Source organism: Phaseolus vulgaris, chromosome 5 (genome assembly GCF_000499845.2).
Source record: "Phaseolus vulgaris cultivar G19833 chromosome 5, P. vulgaris v2.0, whole genome shotgun sequence".
NCBI lineage: Eukaryota > Viridiplantae > Streptophyta > Magnoliopsida > Fabales > Fabaceae > Phaseolus > Phaseolus vulgaris.
In genome coordinates, this window is record NC_023755.2 from 32,270,111 (window position 1) to 32,290,843 (window position 20,733).

General features: G+C 32.8%; 3 protein-coding genes across 4 annotated transcripts; 2 read left to right on the forward strand and 1 right to left on the reverse strand.

Annotated features, from left to right (window-relative positions):
• The first annotated feature begins 4,908 nt into the window (after window positions 1-4,908).
• Window positions 4,909-5,713, forward strand: LOC137834493 (non-specific lipid-transfer protein 13-like). The gene is made up of 2 exons (XM_068642526.1): window positions 4,909-5,276; window positions 5,422-5,713. Exons 1-2 carry the CDS (start codon window positions 4,909-4,911, stop codon window positions 5,429-5,431), a joined length of 378 nt encoding a protein of 125 aa, XP_068498627.1. The 3' UTR covers window positions 5,432-5,713.
• Window positions 5,714-9,528: 3,815 nt separating this feature from the next.
• On the forward strand, window positions 9,529-10,635 carry LOC137835459 (uncharacterized). The gene is made up of 2 exons (XM_068643982.1): window positions 9,529-9,713; window positions 9,821-10,635. Exons 1-2 carry the CDS (start codon window positions 9,633-9,635, stop codon window positions 9,941-9,943), a joined length of 204 nt encoding a protein of 67 aa, XP_068500083.1. The 5' UTR covers window positions 9,529-9,632; the 3' UTR covers window positions 9,944-10,635.
• Window positions 10,636-13,427: 2,792 nt separating this feature from the next.
• LOC137835458 (uncharacterized) lies at window positions 13,428-17,377 on the reverse strand. Of its 2 annotated transcripts, none has more exons than XM_068643980.1 (8): window positions 16,982-17,377; window positions 16,768-16,908; window positions 16,304-16,396; window positions 16,085-16,211; window positions 15,633-15,742; window positions 14,991-15,071; window positions 14,026-14,108; window positions 13,428-13,901 (listed from the first exon to the last, which is right to left on the reverse strand). In XM_068643980.1, exons 1-8 carry the CDS (start codon window positions 17,300-17,302, stop codon window positions 13,685-13,687), a joined length of 1,173 nt encoding a protein of 390 aa, XP_068500081.1. In that variant the 5' UTR covers window positions 17,303-17,377; the 3' UTR covers window positions 13,428-13,684. The 2 variants fall into 2 exon arrangements, with proteins under 2 accessions (XP_068500081.1, XP_068500082.1); XM_068643981.1 differs by having other exon boundaries at window positions 13,428-13,906; window positions 16,982-17,344.
• Between the last annotated feature and the right edge of the window lie 3,356 nt (window positions 17,378-20,733).

Consider the following 20,733-nt stretch of genomic DNA (forward strand, 5'->3'; position numbering starts at 1 on the left):
GAGTGCTATCGTGAAGCCATGGAGAGTGAAGAAAAGAAAAAGTGTCTGGATGCAATGCAAGATGAAATGAAGTTCTTGCATGATAATCACACTTTTGACTTGGTGAAATTGCCAAAAGACAAGAAAGCTCTTGAAAACAGGTGGATTTACAAGGTAAAGCAAGAAAGCAATTCCACATCTCCAAGGTATAAAGCCAGATTGGTAGTGAAAGGCTTTAGACAGAGAAAAGGCATTGATTTCAATGAGATTTTATCTCCTGTGGTGAAGATGTCATCCATTAGAATTGTGCTGAGTTTGGCTGCTACTCTTGATTTAGAGGTAGAACAAATGAATGTTAAAACTGCTTTCCTTCATGGTGATTTGGAGGAAGAGATTTACATGAAGCAACCTGATGGTTTTCTTGTTGAAGGCAAGGAAAATCATGTGTGTAGGCTGAGAAAAAGTCTATATGGCTTGAAGCAAGCTCCTCGTCAATGGTACAAGAAGTTTGAGTCTGTTATGTGTGAGCAAGGCTACAAGAAGACTACTTCTGATCATTGTGTGTTTGTTAAAAAATTTGCTAATGATGATTTCATTATCCTGTTGTTGTATGTTGATGACATGCTTATTGTTGGGAAATATATTTCCATGATCAACAGGTTGAAGAAGCAATTGAATGAGTCATTTGCTATGAAAGACATGGGAGCTGCTAAGCAAATTCTTGGTATAAGAATCATGCGTGATAGGCAAGAGAAGAAGCTTTGGTTGTCACAGGAGAACTATGTTAAAAGAGTGCTACAGAGGTTCCAGATGGAAAATGATAAGGTGGTAAGCACTCCTCTTGCTACCCATTTTAAATTGAGTACAAAACAAAGTCCTTCTGATGAATATGAAAAGTCAGATATGCAACGGGTTCCTTATGCATCTGCTGTGGGTAGCTTGATGTGTGCAATGGTGTGTACAAGACCAGATATTGCACATGTTGTTGGTACAGTCAGTAGATTTATGTCTAATCCAGGTAGAGAGCATTGGAATGCTGTGAAATGGATTTTAAGGTATCTTTGTGGTACAACTTGTTTGAGGCTTTGTTTTGGAGGTGATAAGCCTACCCTTGTAGGTTACACTGATTCTGATATGGGTGGAGACATAGACTCTAGAAGGTCTACCTCAGGCTACGTGATTAAATTTGCAGGTGGAGCTGTGGCATGGCAATCCAGATTACAGAAGTGTGTTGCATTGTCCACTACTGAGGCAGAGTTCATTGCCATTACAGAAGCATGCAAGGAGTTGTTGTGGGTGAAGAAACTCCTGCAAGAGCTTAGTTTTGTTCAAGACAAGTACTTGCTATTTTTTGATAGTCAGAGTACAATTTATCTTGGTAAGAATTCAACTTTCTATTCTAGGTCCAAGCATATTGATGTGAGGTATCATTGGATACGCGATGCTTTGGAAGCTGGGTTACTGGAGTTGGCAAAAGTTCATACAGATGATAATTGTGCTGATATGATGACAAAGTCACTACCGAGGAGCAAGTCTGAAACTTGTTGCAAGATTGCCGGTTTGGCAATCATCTCCACATAGTTGTGAGGGGAAGATTTGTTGGATTTGGGCTCACTTCCTACGTGGAGGCCCAACCCACAGTAAAATTAGGTTAGGTCTATTTTGCTTCTCATTCTTTCAATGGATGAGTGAGTACAGTCAAGGTGCAATAGAGAGAGCAAAGAGCCATCTAGAAACTCTTGGAGAGAGCCAACAGTGTGCCATCCATAGAGAGTGATATAGAGAGTGAAATAGAGAGTGATAGTGAAACAGAGAAAAGGAGAAAGTTTTGTCAGAAACTTCCGACCACCGCCGCCGATTTGTTCACCGTTGGATCTAGCTGAAACTTTGTCATCAGGTTCATACTGTGTGTAACTTCAATCTGACCGTTCGGATCTTGCATAAGGTGTTTGAGCAGAGAGAAATTCATCTCACACTGCAGCAGCATTTTTCAGCGTTTCTTTTGAGAACGGGAATTTTCAGATTGCTGCTGCGGTTTCGTCCACCGTTGGATCGGGCTAAACTTTTGTCAGCATGTTCATACCTCGTGGTTCTTCAGTTTGACCGTTCGGATTGTTCAAAAGTCACTGGAACAGTGACATATACGCCGTGTACGGTAACTGCAGTTTGTGAATTTTTCAGGTTCCTTGTTCTCTGTTTTCATCACTGTTGTATTGGTATTTGGCTGGCCATTGAGCACAAATTGTGCTGTGATTTGAGTCTCTTGTAACCATATTTTTTTATCATAGTGGAACCTTGATTGACTGGCTTGTGCCCGTGGTTTTTACTTCTCACATTGAGAAGGTTTTCCACATTAAAATTCTTGTGTCTTCTTGAAGTGTGTTTTGTGTTGCTGCCATTATTTGCTATTGCTCCTCACAGATTCTTGCAAGTTGGGGAAATTGTTATCCGCTGCTGCGTATTGCTCTTGTTGAGATATTATTGTTATTGTATTGAATTTCCCATCAATAATGTCAAACTCATTTCTTCAAAACCCTAAAAAATAAAATAAGAAAACTCAAAATTAATAAAAGACAACTATTTTATTCTCTATTGAGTGACAACGTGTATTTCCTACACGAGACAATTAAACAAAGACTTGTTAGTATTGTGAAGTTTGATTTTAGTCTCACATCATATAATATCGAAAGAGATATATTATTTTCTATGCTAACATTGCCAACATATTATAAAGCTTTTAAACATACCAAATCGAATACTTACTATTGTAGTCATAGATGTAAGTATATACATTGTGTATCAACCTACTTTAAATTCTTGTATTGTTTTTTTCTCTCTCTCATCTATTGTATTGTTTTGTCTTAATAAGACTTGAACACATTTGTGTGTTGAACCACTTTAATTTTTTTTTGTGGTTTCTTTTCTCTCTCATCTCCTATAGCAAGATCTAAACAAAAAAATTAAAAGTAAAAAGACTAAAAAAAAGTTTATTTTAGGACTTTCTTCTCTAGAATACAAAGCTATTTTAGTGAAAACAAACTCAACTTGCAATTGTGTAGACTTCACACGTGGATAAAACCGTAACCACATGAGTCACAACTCCTCTAATTGAATTCTTCCACAACGTTCAAGGTGCACCCTAATCCTATTGTCCCCCGAGCTCTTTCTTTTGCATCAACAACTCTTATCTTTTATTTTGTTTCACCTAAAACTATTTTCGTTTACACCTATGACCCTAAAGAACGTGGTCGTTTACCTCAACATAAAACGTCGCTATTTGTGAATTTCCCAATTTAAAATTTATAACATATTGGCAACAAATATAATTTGACTATTCAATATCAAACTCATGTCAACACGGTACGTAATAAAAAGTTAAAACAGTAAGAATCTTAAAAAAAATACTAAAAAAGGTAAATATTTGTTCAGTATTCAATTTAAAAAGAAAACACAAATACGTCAAGAATACGAAACTTATTTAATTATTCTTTATGTAACTAAAATTTTAGGTGAGTTTGTCTTCAAGACTTGTTATCAAGATCAACACAGACTTTAAAATAAAAAAGAATGTTTAATTTGAGATTTACAACGAAAATTGAACTCACCTGAGTCTATTTTTTTTTTCTGCTGGACCAATTTTTATCTGTAACAATTTTACCTTTATCTTGACCAAGTAATGATGAATATGATGTATTTTACAGTGTCTAGCTCCATCTAAACCTGTGTCTCATCAATGATTAAATTTTAATTTTAATTCCATGCTAATGCTAAATGCTATAGAAAATTAGGCTATGGTTGTAGAACCTACAGATTAATTAGAGAATAAATTTTGTTGTCTGTATTCATGAATCTTGTTCATTTATAAATAATATGTACCTGATATTCTTTAGCATATTGCAGTTCCGTATGTAATGTAATGTAATGTGTTAAAGGAAAGTTATTAGTTGGATCAACTAACTTGAATATCATAATACCAAACTAATCTTTAGGGTATCAAGTTATCGGATTAGTTTCTTTGACCTGAACCACTTCATCATCTCATCATAAATTCCTTATCAACTTCACCAATGCAATATGACCCTTCATTTTATATAGTTCAAATATAATAAATAAACTATTTTTTAACACAAATATTATTTGTTTTTGTGGTGAGAAATTGTTCTGAAGTTATCGCATGTAGTGCACCGACCATCACCAGCATATCCACATCACTGTAGTGTACAACCCATATAATGCAGTTGTTAAGAGGTTACTGTCACATGATCTTTTAGCCTTTATACAAAGCTGATAGTGAAAGACCAAAATATATATATAAAAATATTGGTGAGTGAAGATCCAAAAAATCTTTGTTTTCTTAAATTCTATGAACCTACTTGCGTTCAATTATTCACACTTCAAGTAGAATCATTAACAAGGATTGTGAAACAATAGGACATGACTTGGGTTGGGTGTGAATGTTAAATAACTCGATGTTAAGTGTTTATAACTTTATATACTTTTAAATCTAAATCAATCTTGTAAAAATATAAAGTTTATATTTAATTTTAGATCTGTTAAAATACAGTTTAGATGAGTTTTGCTTCTGTTGGTGGAAAGTGTACAGTTCAACCGTTTTGAAGATTTTAAGGAACATAAATGTGGCATGTCTGATTTCAGTGAATTTTTAGGGGTGACAAATGTGTTTCCAAAATCAAAACTAGCTTATTCTTTGGGAATGCATAGTGTTATCATAATAGAATCCATCAATTATATTAGTTTAAAATTCAAATTATGTACAATTCAGTGATACAGTGGGAGTTGAATAGGTGAAGGAGTTTTACAACCAAAATGGTGTTTTGCTGAAATTCTGTGATATAACAGCAGCTCAACAGCGGGTCTAGTTATTATAAATTAATAAAAAACATGTAAACATTAACCTCGTCCTGCACAATGGCTATGGCTCACATCCTAGTACTTGCACTATCTCTGGTTTCTGCATCACACATGGGTAAGGCAGAAGAAGTTGTGGCCCCACCTTTCTTTGTTTGTAGACCTGTATTTGAATACTTTCCCTATTGCATGGAATTCCTTGTGGGGGATCCAAATTTCAGCATGCCCTCAAGAAGATGCTGCCAACATGTGGTGGAGCTTAACAGATTAGCCCTTCATGGGATTGGCCCCAGGACCATTTGTTGGTGCATTGAGGTCATGGTTAAGGGAATGACACCACCATTAGTGCCCTCCAAGATCCAAGATCTTCCTCTTATGTGCAACATCACCCTCAGCTTTCCCATCTCTGATAGCATGGACTGTTCCAAGTAAGCAAGTCCAAACCAAAAACCTTTGAAAAAATGTTCAAATTTTCTTTACTCTATTAATCTTATTATGTTGTCTCAAGTGAAAAGGAAAGTGTCCAATTATGTTGTTCCATTGACTGAATGGTGGAGATTCCATTTTTGGCAGGGTGAGTTAGGATATCCTAAGATGATGTGCAATAATAATAATAATGAAGGAAGGCTCCAAGGTGGACAAATGAAGGAGGCACATGTATGAGTTAATAAACATTAATCAATGGTCTTTGAAGATATTATTAGAGACCTTAGAATAGAAAGTTAAATGATGATGTTGCAGCATATATGTCTTATCACCCAAATAGCTCAAGAAAGATACAGATATTCCTTGCAACATGTAGCAAAGGATAATAAAGCAAACTAAACTCAAAAATCAAAAAAGGATTCATTTCCCTCCCTCAAAATATAAATAAAAAAAGAGTTTGGAAAAAAAATTTGAAGAGTTTTGTGCTTATCCTTAGACTACATCACTTTCAATTATTTGTATAAACTCAAATCAACTTATTTAAAATGGATTGAATCTCACGTACCTTAATATTTTTAAGAAAACATTTTTTATGACAAACTTTATTTTCTTTGAATATATCTTTTATCAAAAAAATTTCCGTCGTTAATTATTATTATATTCATGAATATTAAAAAATATCTAGCACTGAAGAATGCTAAGCCACACACAAAAGCAGAAAGAAACAAAATATTACTCCAGCAGTTATGCGTGGTTGGCTTCAACAGTGCCACCAACGTGTCCACTGTTGATTCATCCATTACTAAAAATATCAACGTCTTTCAGCGCTGCAACACCACTAAATACTTCTATTTATTTTACCATATTACCCTCCCTTTCCACAACTAACCTAATTTTTCTACCCTTAATACGTTACTCACCTCATCTCTCTCTTCTTACTTTATTTAATACGCTGAATTACAATTAAACTTTGAAATTTTAAAATATGACGTATTGATATTTTCCACTTCTGATTAATGAATTTCCGGTGAAACAAAATAATAAGGTTGAAAATGTCAATTTTTTCATTTTTTATTTACAATTTTTTTTATCAAATCTCTAGTGCTGATGAAAAAATGAATTACATGTTTGTTTCCTCTATAAAGATAAATTGATTGGATAAACGAGGTGCACATTTTTTGAAAAAACTGATTTTTGTTGTTTTCAAAGAATAAAAGTAATAATTGTAGTTTTTTTCTAAATGTTCTCATTTTACAATGTACCATTATTATTATTATTTTAATTTCGCTTCAATTAATAAGAAATTGATATTATTTTAATATATATATATAATATATATATATAATATATATATATTATATATATATTATATATATATATATATATATAACCAAGGTTTGGAGTAGGTAAAAGTAAATTGAGAAATAATAACTCTACTACTATCAAGTTTATAAACATTTCAAATTCTATATTAATCGTAATTGGATTGTTGAATTTGATATCACAATTACTTTCTCCACTTTTAAATAAGAGGACTTTAAACAATTCTATAAATATTTTAAAAAAATCAATTCTTCAAAGAATATCAAAAGACTATATTTTTCTCTCTCTCAAGAGCGTGTATTTATTATTTGTAAACTAAAATATAAATAAAATAAATATAAACATATCGTATACAATATTCAAGTGTTTTTTTAAAAGAATGTCCTTATAAATTTTTTATTATATCTCTTATCAAGTTAGCTACCAAACTAAATTTAAGTCTTTTTTTTAGTTTCTCAATATCATAAGTTCTAATACTTGAATAATCATCAGTGAAATCAAGATACCTCTATTAATGTGAGTGTTATATTTATCATTGTCCCCGTAGGTATCCCAACAATACTCATAAAAGATTATTTAAACCACTAATTTGTAATCAAACCTTATATGTAATAATATATACATTTATATAAGTAACCATACATTTTATACATCATATCATTAATTAAACATTGAACACGTGTATTAAAAAAAATCACCAACCCCCTCTTCCACCACACACGTGCATGCATGGGCACACAAACACACGCACGAGTACACATGTACACGTACATTCACACATGCACACACATGTACATACGCGTGCACGCCCATCCGTATGCATGCATAAAAGTACTTGCATGCACGCTTGCTCGCGCAATCACATACCCACCCACCCACCATGCACACATCCACTCACGCTTACACACACCCACACACATATGCACATGCGCACACACACTCACACATAAATTAATTACACACTTCAAAATCAAAGAAGTTTCCTTGGTCTTACTTGAATGAAAATTGTCCCAACATCACTCAAATTTCATTTCAAATCTCATTTAAGCGTATAATTTTATTTGAGAGTATAATTTCAAAAATTATTGTGAGAACAACATTATAAAAATTGTCAAATTTTTTCTTGAGCGGACAATTGCCTTTAAGAAAAACTTCACAAATTTTTTCAAAGGAGCTAAAAGAATTTCAATTTTTTCAAAAAAAAACAACTATAATACTTATTCAAAAAATATATTTCCATCTAACCATTTCAACTTAATTTGATCAAACAAAACTTATCTATACTAAAACTCAATATATATTTACATCTAACATATATCAAAACTTTTTAAACTAAAATTCAAACTCAAACCAACCAATTGTATCAACTACTTGCACAACTATTTCAGCTACAAATAATTTAAAATATAAATCAATATTTTCCAATAACCTTTACAATATCAAAATCATAGCTAATATAACAATAATATAAAAAATACATATTTTTGCATTTTCATATATAAGTTTAACAATTTTCATAAAGAAATAACATCTCTACATAAAATAGATTATTGTGACAAAGTTACATCCAAAACTTTGAATCTTCTACCACAAGGTACTATCACAAATAAAATTAGATTTTCTTCCCTTTTCAAATATTATTTAATCAAACTTAAACTCACAACTTCACCTCTCTTATACTCTTATATGAAAATTAAATTATATATAAAATTCTTCAATCAACTATCTAATCATACCATCATATTCTTACTAACAAATATTTATCTTTCTTAAAAAATCTATAAATATTTATCTTTCTTAAAAAATCTATAAGATGCTATCTTAAACCTACAATCCTTCTTATAAAACAAACTCGATAAAAAAATGAAAAACTTATTTAAACAAGTTTTGATTAGACAAAAGTGTTTTATTTTATACTAGAATCAGATATGTGAATAGATAAACAACACACATATACTATAGTAGAATCGTAAAAATTATGATGTTCGAATATTAAAGTTATGTTAAAATAAAAATATTTCATCATACAGAATCCTGAACACTTCCAACTCCTACTATGTAGAATGTGGACAACTACTATTTGATTCTATTTAAGTTAGAGTTTCTTTCCATTATGTTTTATAGCTTCTTTTCAGTTTTTTTAATATATATTTTTTCCATCTATAACTATTATAGTAAATTTTATTACCGTGATTTAAAAATATTATTAAGAGTTAAATAAAAAAATAATTTTCATATACTAAATGAGAAGTTTTTTAATTATTAGTAGCATAAACACATATAGTATGATGCATATTAAAAAGATAAATGATTTTGTAAAGAAAAAATAAAAAAGTTATACATTTATTTATTTTTAATTAAAAGGTCACACGATTAATTTTAAATACAAAAATTGTGCTGTGTGAATTGTGTAAAAATCTTGATGCATTCAAATTAATTACAATTAAAGACGAGGTTAACGTGATGCATCTCTTTTTAAAGAAGTGACGTACAAAATAAACACAAGACACATATTTAAAACAACACAAATAAAAATTAATTTGAAAAAATCACTTCTTTGACGAGCACAAAACTTCAATTATTTTATTAAAAAGCTATTTGAAAACAACCAGGGAAAAAAACAAAGCTAAAAAAGTGGACTAGTTCTCCAAAAAAAAAATGTGAAACACGGTTTTCCAAGTTGAAAACTTGGAGGAACTAAACGAAAAGTAAAGAAAAACAGAAGATGTAGGAAGAAGAAAGGGCAAATACGTAATTTCGGAGAAAGAAAAACAAAAAACGAGAACAAGGTATATTTGCCGCATAATAACAATAAACAATATTATTATTAGAAATTATAAATAGAAATAAAAATAATAATAAAAATAATTCTAATTATTACCACCACAAGCATCTTGGAGACTTTCCCTATATATATGCCGTCAAATCCTCTTCAAAAATACCAAAAATCCATTTTTTCTTTATCTTTCTGCAGTCACCATTTTCCCTAAATTCCCATCTAGATTCTTCTTCCCCTTCCACCACCCACACTCTCCATGAAGAAATCCGGCATCCTCGCCGCCTCCGTCGCTGCCGCCTCCGCCACCGCCGCCTCCCTGTCCTCCTCCTCACATCAGGTTTCCAAAACGTTTCGCCGCAGCCCAAAATGAGATTAGATTATTATTTTCTGAATAAAAGTACTTTTCTGCGTTTGGTGTCTGAACCTGATTTTTTTTTTTTGCAGGATGATAGGAGAACCCGCGAGAACGCTTCCGCGCAGAGTTCATCATCTTCTTCCACGGAGAAATTTGCTCCCAGATTTGATGGCTTGCGTTTCATTGAAACCCTCGTAACTGCTCATAGATGAGGATATAGGTTTTCAATTTCTCGTTCAATTGGGCCTCTTTGCTTCTTCCTCGTCCCTTTCCTTCGTCAGCTATGCCCTTTAGTGAACAATTCATCTGTGAGAAAAAAAAATTAACTTCTTTTTTCTTCTTTTTCTCTTTTAGGAGCATTAGAGAGAAAAATTTTGTAATGTTACGGAATTATTATTATACCTCGTTGTCCTCTCTGGAAAATGAAAAAAGTTAAAGCTTTTAGGTTTTTTTTATTCCCAATTTTTAAATAATGTGGTGGCCTCTTGCAAGCCACAAGAGAAATTTGTCCAAGTATTTACCAGTGTTATTGGTTTAATCTATTATCATTATAGAAGAAAAAATCCAATTGGGTGTGCATTTTTTCTTTCGTTTTTGTTTAGCTCCGTTTTGATGAAGGAAATAAACAATCGAAGATGGGTGAAGGAGGAATCGTGTTGCTTTAATTTGCAAAGCAACGAATCGGAGATATTGGTGTGTGGTTAATTGGATTTTTACGAGTTATCGTTTTATCATGTTCAACATATGGAAATTTGTCCCCAAGTTAATGTAAGATTTGTTTGGAAATTTTCTGGAGTGTACTCTTCTCTTTGATGTGATGGGTGAATGATGTTATCCCTGGTGGGGGTGTATGGAATATTCTTTCAGAAATGAATATATAATATCTTGCAATTTGTGGGTAAAAGACATACAACAATTTATGGTATTTTACTACTTCATCACCGCTCGTGTAGGGCAAAGCAGCTATAGTGTCTGTCAAAATTTCTGAATGTCACAGTCATGATGAAACCAATGCCCAGTTTCTTCTGAATCTCTGATCTTTTGTATCATGTTGTCATGAGAAATTATGACAAAACTAAAACAGAGGGAGTAAAAATATATAAATAATTCCTTTAGAGGTAAAGCAAGCATTTTGTTGATTAATTCCAACGCAACTTTCAAAATGTGAATTCTCTCTCCACTACCAAAAAGCATGGTTTGAATTCTTGAACAACCCAAGGAAGAGGATACAGCATTTGTCACTACGCTAGGCCTTAGAGCAAGTGCACAACTTGACCTTATCGAATGCAGTGTCTGTGTCTTTGTGTGTGGATTCAGATCATATCTCCACAAACATAGGTACACGAAGCCACCCACTATTATTCTTTTCATCTTTTCATTTTCTTTCGGTTTCCAACTTTCCTCTTTACCCTCTGCTATCTACACCTTTAATAATCATTCACTGCAACACATTATTCATTCCATAATTTTCAAAATGCATATAATATCTTAGATTTTGATTGAACAATTATGTTCATTATTATTTTGTATTAACCATAATAGAAGGGAAGCAAATCATGGTCCCACTTCTTAATTGTAGCTCCTTTAAAGGTAAATGTTAAAGATTGCAAATTTTTTCCAAAGGACATAAACAATATATTCAATTATAAAACTATATTAGAAACAATAAGTGCCTCTTCAAGGAACGAATGATTAGTTTAGAAAATTCAGAAATCAACTATGAATATTTATGTTTTAATGATATATGCTTCAACACATAGACAACTCTCTCAGCCTTAAATTAGGTTTAAAAGTACAAGTAAAGTTTTAAATTTATTAGTAAATTTCATTTATGGTATACAATCTCTGACCGTCAGAACCGAAAAGTTTGAACGTGGCAACCCCAATTGAACGGGGATCAACACGAAGCAATAGCCATCAGTAGCTCTCAATAATTCGTTTCTTCTTCTTGTTATTCTTTACAACTATTTCGTGTTCTTCGGTCAATCCTTTGCTTATTTATTTGTTTCTTGAGCTTAGTCAATGATTGAATGAATTGTACCTGCCACTTTTTTTGTTTATCCCTATCTATGGGAGACAGTTTAAAATTGTGCTTTGGTCCTCAAGTTAAGGGAAAGATGATAAACATCAAACTGAGATGAATATTTTACACACCAATGTTCTTAGTGCAAACCCCACTCTTTCAATTTGCTCACTTGGAGTGCTGTATGTGCATCAGCAGCTTTTGGATCATCATTATTAACCTTAAAAAGGTTGCTGTTAATCTGATATTATATTGTATTTGTTAATTCAATAATTGTCTCTAGGTTCCTTCTGCATTATTAGTGTTTATAACGTGGTACTACAATTTATTTTAGTATGTGTCAATAATCTATTTCAATAATTATTTTCTTTATACAATTATCCGTTTATTATATAAAAAAGTATTATTGATACTGTTTTACAATTATATTAGAGTTTTAAAGATAAAAATCAATCTCATATTTGAGAACAAAAATATATTTAAGTCAACTTTTAGTGTTAAAACTTAAAATAAAAACAGAAGTTTCATTGTGTGTCTAGAAGGCTCACATCAAACCAAACCTTGACCGGGCTATAGTAGAAATGTTATTGTTCTCATTCAGCCATTCGACACTTCTCTTGGACTCCCCTTTAATAATACAGGCATGCGTTGCTCCTAAGCTGTTCAAACTTTAAACCAAAGTATATGCTCATTCTTGTTTCAAACCTTTGACTCTTTTCTTTACTCACAATTTGAGAAGAACCTCATTCTTTTTTTCTTAACAGAACTGGTTTTCCATAGTTGACTGTTCTTAAGAATCAATTAGATTCCAGGCATGTTTTACATTATTATCAAGCGAATCAGAGGAAACCATATGAATGATTAAGCTTTTTTTTTAAAATACAAAGAAAAATAATACTTGGGGGAAAGAGAAAATAATAGAATTTCTCTATAACCAAAATCAAATAAATCATTTCTTTCTGTGCAGAGATTACCTTTGATCTCTCCAACAAATCCTTTTCTATGCATAGGGCTAAAAGTTGAATCTCAATATGTTCAAAGAATCTATCTATCTACTAACTATGCAGCCTTTGTTGGCACTTCAATTACTTTATTTCTTGTTCATCGGAGAAATCTATTTTAAAAAATTAATACTTGAAAATATGCAATTTAGTGGTGAAAATTAAAAAAAAGTTGCGAGTTTTGGGTCTGCCAATTACTGCACCAGATATTATTTGAAACCCGAAATAAATATTTTATTAAATTTCTATTTTCTTTATAGACAGCATATCATAGATTAATGCACTTAAGATTTGACCATTCCCAAAAAAATCCAGAATCAATATTGTTATTTTTATCACTGGTATAGAAAGTCAATAAACTCTCTCGTAGAGTCAACCTTAGACTATGTTTACGATTGATGGAATAGGAAGATGGAATAAAATGGAACAAAACAGAATAAAAACATTTGTTCCATTGATTGTTAAGATTGAATCCAACAAAAATTCCAATTCCAACAAATTTCTTTGGCATTGGGAAGAAAGAGAAATGAAATAAATAAAAAAAGTAGAAAGGAATAACCCCATTAGTTTACATTATGCTTTATTCTCATTTCACAAAACCAAACAGTGGAACATAACACCGTTATGATCCATTACCCTCCATCCGATCCAACAATAGTCTTAAGGCAATGATAGATTCAAACCATGGACACTACATTTCTATTTTTTCAACCAAAAAAAGGTACATTTCCATCCAAATGTTTTTAAATGGAATGACTGAAATTTAAGACTTGAAACCTTTCTCAGTGAAGTTGGAAATTGTTGACTACATAACTAAAAGCCATAATTTCCCATTGAGCTTATATGTACAGTGTTGAGAATATTCTAATTTCCAAAAATGGCAACATGCTTACTGCATACGTTGTCAGAACAATATTGGTTAGATGTCTCTATCGGATGTTGGTTTGCCTCACTTTTCTTGTTATGGACCTTCCCATGCGAACCCGTCTCTTTGTGAGAGCATCTAATAGGACTGTTAAAGCATGTTCTACTGCTTCTTCCTGTTTATCCAATTCAATGGAGCTAAACTGTGGAAGAAGTTGAAGCTCTGAGAGCAGGCCAGCAGCAGCTGCTGCTGTGCATGTACGATCCCAAGATGGTTGTGGTCTGCCCTTGAAACACAAGGGATGAACATAAGTTACATTAAACAAAGCATAGGGTCGATAAAAAAGAGAGCAAGAACATATTTTGCAACATAGTTGTCTAATCTTAATTTCATTTCCTTACTCACCTAAGTTTATGCATAGCAGAAGCACCAGGGTTTAGGGATATACAAGGAAGGTCCTCATCCCCCCAAACTAACTTTGCTTTATCCTGTTGGAAACAAAATTTCAAGCAAAGTTACAAACTAGAATAGAAAAATTATAGATGTTGCTTTAAGACAAATTTAAAAACTTATTTTCGATGATCCATTTGAGTCATCATAAAATACGACAGACTATTCTTCTTGATTGTTCCACATCGTTGTCTACCCAAGAAAAAATATATTAACTCTGGTGCATTGGCGCCTCATTCATGTTTCTATCTTTAAGGTTACATCTCAGATAAAAATCTCTTAATAGACAGCATCGGTATATTGAATCTATAAGAGAAACTCATCCTTCAGTGAAATTCCATATTATGATTAATTGCAGTATAGTTTGCCACATGGACATTATCATCCTAAGGTGAAAAGGCATAATAATACAAAGTATTACATAATATTATGTACATCTCTGGCCTAATCACATATCAAAAAGAAAGGGGGCATCATAATATTGTAGCTCTAGAGGTGATCTTTTCCTGGCATAAGAAATTCTAATGATACAATTGCTGTATTCTGCTCATCAAAAAGGACAAGTATCTGATCAGAAACAGGTAGCTTGTGTCAGCACTGTTGGATTAAGTTGAAGTTTTCCATTTTCTTCCACCTTTAACAACTTGAACTTGTAACAGAGGAACATTTTAAATAGTTTACTATATTTACTTTCTTAGCATCACATGCGCCTAGCGCCAATAGGACAGAGAGGATACCAGAAGCACTATGTATAAGAAGAGGACTAGAAGTCCAGAAAATTAGAGCGTTCCATCATATAATGAGATTTTATCCTGTCTTAGCACCCAACAATTACGAGCAGATTAATTTGTACATTTCTACTAGAATCAAACTATGAAAAGATACAAATAAAGAAAAGGAAGAAAACCATCCAGAAGTACCTGAAGGCGCCTAAACATTGCTGCTGAATTGCTCCATGTCCCATCAATCAAAATAAAATGCTGGGTTGTTTCTACTTTCAACTGTTTCATAGTCAAAAGAAAATGATTATCCAATTGCACTAAATATAAAACAGGAAACCTATATTAAAATGTTATAAGCAGCATTATGATATTTATTTTACATGTGGCATTGATTTGCACAAAATAAAAAAGACATTCTCTTTAGAGCTAAAGGTCACTTGTAATTTATAAGTTGTCACTTCAGTGTCATAATCCATTTAAAATTTGTAACTTTACCCACACCTAGAGATATGATTCAGAGCTTAAAACCTCAAAATAATTAATTAGTCAGGCTCTCAAATTCCAGAAAACTTCAATTGTTAAGTAATACACTTTGGACTCTACTTATCCAAGGTAGGAGAATATTCAATAAAAATACCTTTTTGTTTCCAATAACATTGGTGAACTGAACCAGTATTAAACAAATTAAGATTAAATAACAAAACAAGGAAAGTAGTGGACCAGAATTAAAAAGTGCATATTGCTTTATATTCGAATGCCTAATCTTCAGCATAGACAAAGTCATTAGCATTAATTGTTAATCAACAAGGTATATCAATCATTATAATGCTTAAAGAAAACCTCTGACGGTGCAACTTCATCACTTGTAACTGGTTCCTGATCAAACACATTTTGAACTGACTTTAGAACTGCACTCTTGTTGGGATAAAGGCAACACACCTTACTTTTTCCTGAAATAAGAACAGTCCACAGCCAAAGCAACTGAGTACAAAATGAGCAGCAGGTTCAAATATTAAAAGACACACAGCATACACATTAACATAACAACAGTATTAACTTAAATCATGAACCGGTATTTAAAATGATACCAGGCAACCAGTTAAAAATTACTACCATCAGAAGATGCTGTTTGAAATGAAGAAATGCAACCATTTGTCCCTAACGAAATCTGGTATAAAGTATTATATTTCCTAAATTATTGTAGAAACATAGATCCTAGAGTATGAAGCAAAATCAGACTATACCAATCAACAACAACTACATTCACTGTCAATTTACATAAACTGAGAGACCTGCCACTTTAAAGGAATTCCACATGATTTCCTCGTGTTCAGGAATGCCATAAAGGCACAAAGACGCTGCATCAACCCCAAACACCTGCCACAAAATCTTTCCAGTGTTGTTTTGTCTCAAGAAATCCTACATTTGACGGCCAAAATGTATATGCATTATGAGAAACAGATAAAACCCCAAAATGAACAACTTTCAAGTAATACAAGTAACATCTAAACCTTGGGATGCATATACAGCCAAAATCTTATTCCCGGGAAGAGCGAGCAGGATGTGACTTCTGAACACATACAATCCTCCATGGGAAGCCAGCACTACAAAATTTGAAAACCAAAAATTAAAAAGCAAAACATATTCACCATCATCCAGCAAATACATCTACCTGAAACTTAAGTCATTTTAAGAAGAATAAATCTCCATTATAGTCAATAAATAGTGGGAACTACCATGGTAGTTCTTGAAACTAGAAAAAATGACAAATAAATTCCTGAATTTAAGATCATTGTCATTCTCACCTCTGATATGAACAGCTTAGTATCATTTTTACTCCTTCAATTGTATTATGACTTACTATCATTATAGTTCATCCATATCGAGCTAATGACAGGGACTAATGTGAAAAACAGATTTCAATGTCAGAAATTTGCTTGATATTTTTCTACATTCCATTTAAGAATGAACAAACCTTCTGACAAAGGTAACCCCTGCTACCTAGAATGCGACAAGCTATCTGTCTGGCCGAATAAAATTGAAGCTTCTTCTCCGAATCAGCCAAAGCCTGATACGTGGCACGGTGTTTCTTATCTTCTTGTATTCTAAAACTCCCCTGAGCATCCGAAAACCCAATTATTAAAAACCGAAACTTGAGAGCACATAAACACGATGATGGGTCCCCGTACCTGTAACTTTCCACCATTGCCGCCAAAACTCATGTGGGCATCCAAGTCTTGTTCAAGCCCCTTCAAATCGTGGACGATTTGGGCCACCATGGTGGGGAGTGGGGAGGTGGTGCCCCAACCCTGCCATTCCTGCAAAGAGACCACCCCTTCTTCCTGGGCCATATTTGTGTTAGAGAGTGATGAATGACGACGAAGGTAACCGTAATGGCGTGCGAGTAGGACGCGGGTTTTGTTCCAAAACCAAAATGGTAATGGAACAGAACAATGAAATTGGAAGAGAGGCTTTGTCGAAAGAAGCGTTGACACCATGTTTATGTCCATTCCTATGTGTAGGATTTGTTACCTCTGCACTATCCAAATAGCCCAAGATTACCTATGAGTGTGGCCCATATCAAACAGTAACATCCTCAATACTCATATTAAAGTATAGTGCTTTCTATTCTTTCCTTCAATAAATCTCTTTTGTATAAATTAAAAAAATAATAAAATCACAACAGAGTTTGTTTTATAAATTAATTTATGTATAAACTAATTTTAATTTTGAATAAAATATATTTTTCTTTTTTTTATTACAGAGAATTTTATCAAAAACATACCTTTTTGAAAATTATAAGTGTTGTTTTTTTCTTTTATGATGTTGTAAACAACGATTACAACATTGGTATTTAATTTCATATTTAATGAATTTACGTACATGTTTATTAGTAAGAAAAGAGGGTTACTAAGAAAAGTCAGAGAAAATGAAAAACTTAGAATTTTGGATGAGAGTTAGTATAAATTTTATTTTATACCTTTTATTTTGTAAATATTATTTTTTATATGGATTTGCCTTACTTTTGTTGCAAAACACAAAAAAGCATGACAGTTTTTCATTAGGCAAAGCATTGAAAACATTAATAGTGATGTCTCAGACTTAAAGGAATAAGTCCGAGACTCCTAATCTAAAATTATAGTTCTTTTAGCAATTTAGTTTATAGTTATTGTACTGATTTAAAATACTATCTGTAATGTTTTTCAATTATACTTTTATTTCTGTAACTAAAGCACTACATTGTAATTGTTACATTGATTATTCGTATTTTAGAGTAAATGTAATGATAAATTTCTTTAATGGATGTGTACTAAATTAAACCAGAAGAGTAATAAAATTGAATATATGAATATAGAAAAAATTGAGAAAATGTTTGTTTTGGGTTGGTGGGGTTGTTTTTAAGGCTATATTGTTGTGTTGGATACCATTAAAGTGATATATAATTGTTTAGGTGAGACTTAAACGATGTACATTAATTGTATTAATAGTCTTAGGTCAATCGGGTCACATTTTAGTCACTTAAGTGATGTGATGTATAATTTAAGTGAAGATTTGTAATTCAAGTGAGAAAATGTCAAGATGGTTTTTGCTCATTTGGAAGCATGTCATTTAAGTCCCGCAAATGACACTCAAGCAATATAGTTGATGCCTCAAATGATTTTTAAACACTGTTGGAATAAGTTAAATAAAAGAGTTAGAAACACCGTTGGAATAAGTTAAATAAAAGAGTTAGGTTGTTAACTCTAACTATCCAAAACTTAAAGCTAGATATTTATGTTATCAAAATATTTTAATTCATTATGTTTTTTACAGTTATAAATAGCATTGCTTGTATTGTATCAGTACAGTTTTTCTAATAAAAGATTTACAGTTTCATTTCCAATTATTAAATTAACTCCCAACAGAGTGGTATCAAGAACATAGGGAGGGGACTTGTGTGGTTTCCTGGAAATGAGGGTAAGACTGTTGCTGGAATATTGAGTAGAGGAGGATTTGTTGTTTTGCAAGCCAAGAATTGGAGGTTGACTGCTGCAGGTGATAACTGTCATGGCTGCATTCGGTGTGGTTCTAGGGAGTCTTCCGGTGTTTGATGGAAAAGATTATGATGATTGGATTGTAAAGATGGAAGTCATTCTTGGTTTTCAAGAATTGGAAGAAGCTGTCAAGATTGGGTTTCAAGATTCAACCAAACTTGAAACTGAGGAGCAGAAGAAAAAGTCTGAGCAACAGTTAAAAGAAAATAAAAAGATTGACTGCAAGGCACGGATGTTGCTGCATCAGTGTGTATAAACTGCCATTTTCCAAAAGATCTCAAAAGTTGAATCTGCTAAGCATATTTGGGACATACTGGAACAAACCTATGAAAATGTTGGTAGGGTTAAGAAGGTGAGACTACATTCACTCAAAAGACAATTTGAAATGTTGTCCATGATTAATCAAGAATTACTGTGTGATTATTTCGGTAAAATACAAGCAATTGAAAATTCCATGCGAGGTTGTGATGAACAGTTGCCTGATTCAAAGGTGGTTGAGAAGATTCTTAGAACTTTGACTCCTGCTTTTGATCACATTGTCATGGCAATTGAAGAATCCAAGGATCTAGATGCAATGAGAGTAAAAGAAGTCAAAAATTCCCTTGAAGCACATAAGTAGTGGTTACTTTTAAGAAAAAGTAGTAGAGCAAGTTTTCTAGGCACAAACTGCTCGCTGAGGCAGAGGAAGGAATGGATGGAAAAATAAAGGAAGAGCAAGAGCAAGACGAGGTACATCAAGTGACTGGCCTGGTTCAAGCAATCAGACCCAGAGTCAAAACAGTGTGCAGAGGTAGAAGTTGGTTGTTGGCAGAGGGAGTCAAGATCATGGATCCAAGAAATTCCACAATAAAAGAAAACTGCAGTGTTACAATTGTGGTAAGTATGGTCATTTTGCAGCTGAATGTTGAGGAGTTGATCACAGTAACAACATTGGAAAATTATCCAAGAAAGATGAAGCACATATAGCTCAAGAAGATGAAGATTCTAATTTAAATCAAGAGTTATTGATGGCCACTACAAATCGGGATGAAGATGCTTCAAGTTGGTACTTAGACACAGACCGTTCCAATCATATGACTGGCAATAGGGAGTTGATTATTGATTTTGATTCTAATGTAAAAAATAGTATGAGATTTGCAAATAATAGTATAATTTCCGCCTAAGGAATTGGCAAGGTTAGATTCACTTGTAAAGATGGAAGAGCTGGCTGCATCAATGATGTCCTATACGTGCCATCAATGAAGAATAATATTCTCAGCTTAGGCCAACTACTGGAAAAGGGATTCAAAATGTCAATGGAGCAGAATTCCATCAAGATCTATGAGCAAAAATCAAGATTAGTTCTTAAGGCACCTTTGTCTAAAAATAGACCTTTTAAGACTAACCTTAATACATCAACTGCACAATGTTTGTCTTCAATTGGGGATAAGGAGGAAACAAATCTTTTGTGGCACTACAGATTCGGCCATTTGAATTTCAAGAGTTTGAACCGGCTAAGCAGTAAACAAATGGTCATAGGGCTGCCACTAATCAACCTATCTCATAAGACATGTGAAGGTTGCCTATTTGGAAAGCAATCAAGAAAGAATTTCAAGAACTCTGGACTGCAAAGAGCAAAGAAGCCTTTGGAGGTTGTATATTCAGATGTATGTGGCCCTTTAAATAGCAACTCACTTGGAGGTAATAGGTATTTTCTTACTTTTGTGGATGAATTCACCAGAAAAATCTGGATTTACCTATTAAAGGAGAAATGTGAGGTGTTTGAAAGATTTGTAAAATTTTGTGCTAAGGTTGAAAGGCAATCAGGCTATGCCTTAACAATTTTAATAAATGATGGAGGTGTAGAATTCAATTCCAAAGAGCTGGATGAATTTTGTGTTGCAAAAGGAATTGAACATGCAGTTACA

Coding starts and splice junctions, on each gene's coding strand:
- LOC137834493 (XM_068642526.1), top strand. CDS start 4,909: ATGGCTATGGCTCACATCCTAGTACTTGCACTATCTCTGGTTTCTGCA.
- LOC137835459 (XM_068643982.1), top strand. CDS start 9,633: ATGAAGAAATCCGGCATCCTCGCCGCCTCCGTCGCTGCCGCCTCCGCC. Junction 9,714..9,820: donor TGTCCTCCTCCTCACATCAG/GTTTCCAAAACG, acceptor TTTTTTTTGCAG/GATGATAGGAGAACCCGCGA.
- LOC137835458 (XM_068643980.1), bottom strand. CDS start 17,302: ATGGACATAAACATGGTGTCAACGCTTCTTTCGACAAAGCCTCTCTTC. Junction 16,909..16,981: donor GCAATGGTGGAAAGTTACAG/GTACGGGGACCC, acceptor TCGGATGCTCAG/GGGAGTTTTAGAATACAAGA. Junction 15,743..16,084: donor GAATTCCTTTAAAGTGGCAG/GTCTCTCAGTTT, acceptor TTCTTATTTCAG/GAAAAAGTAAGGTGTGTTGC.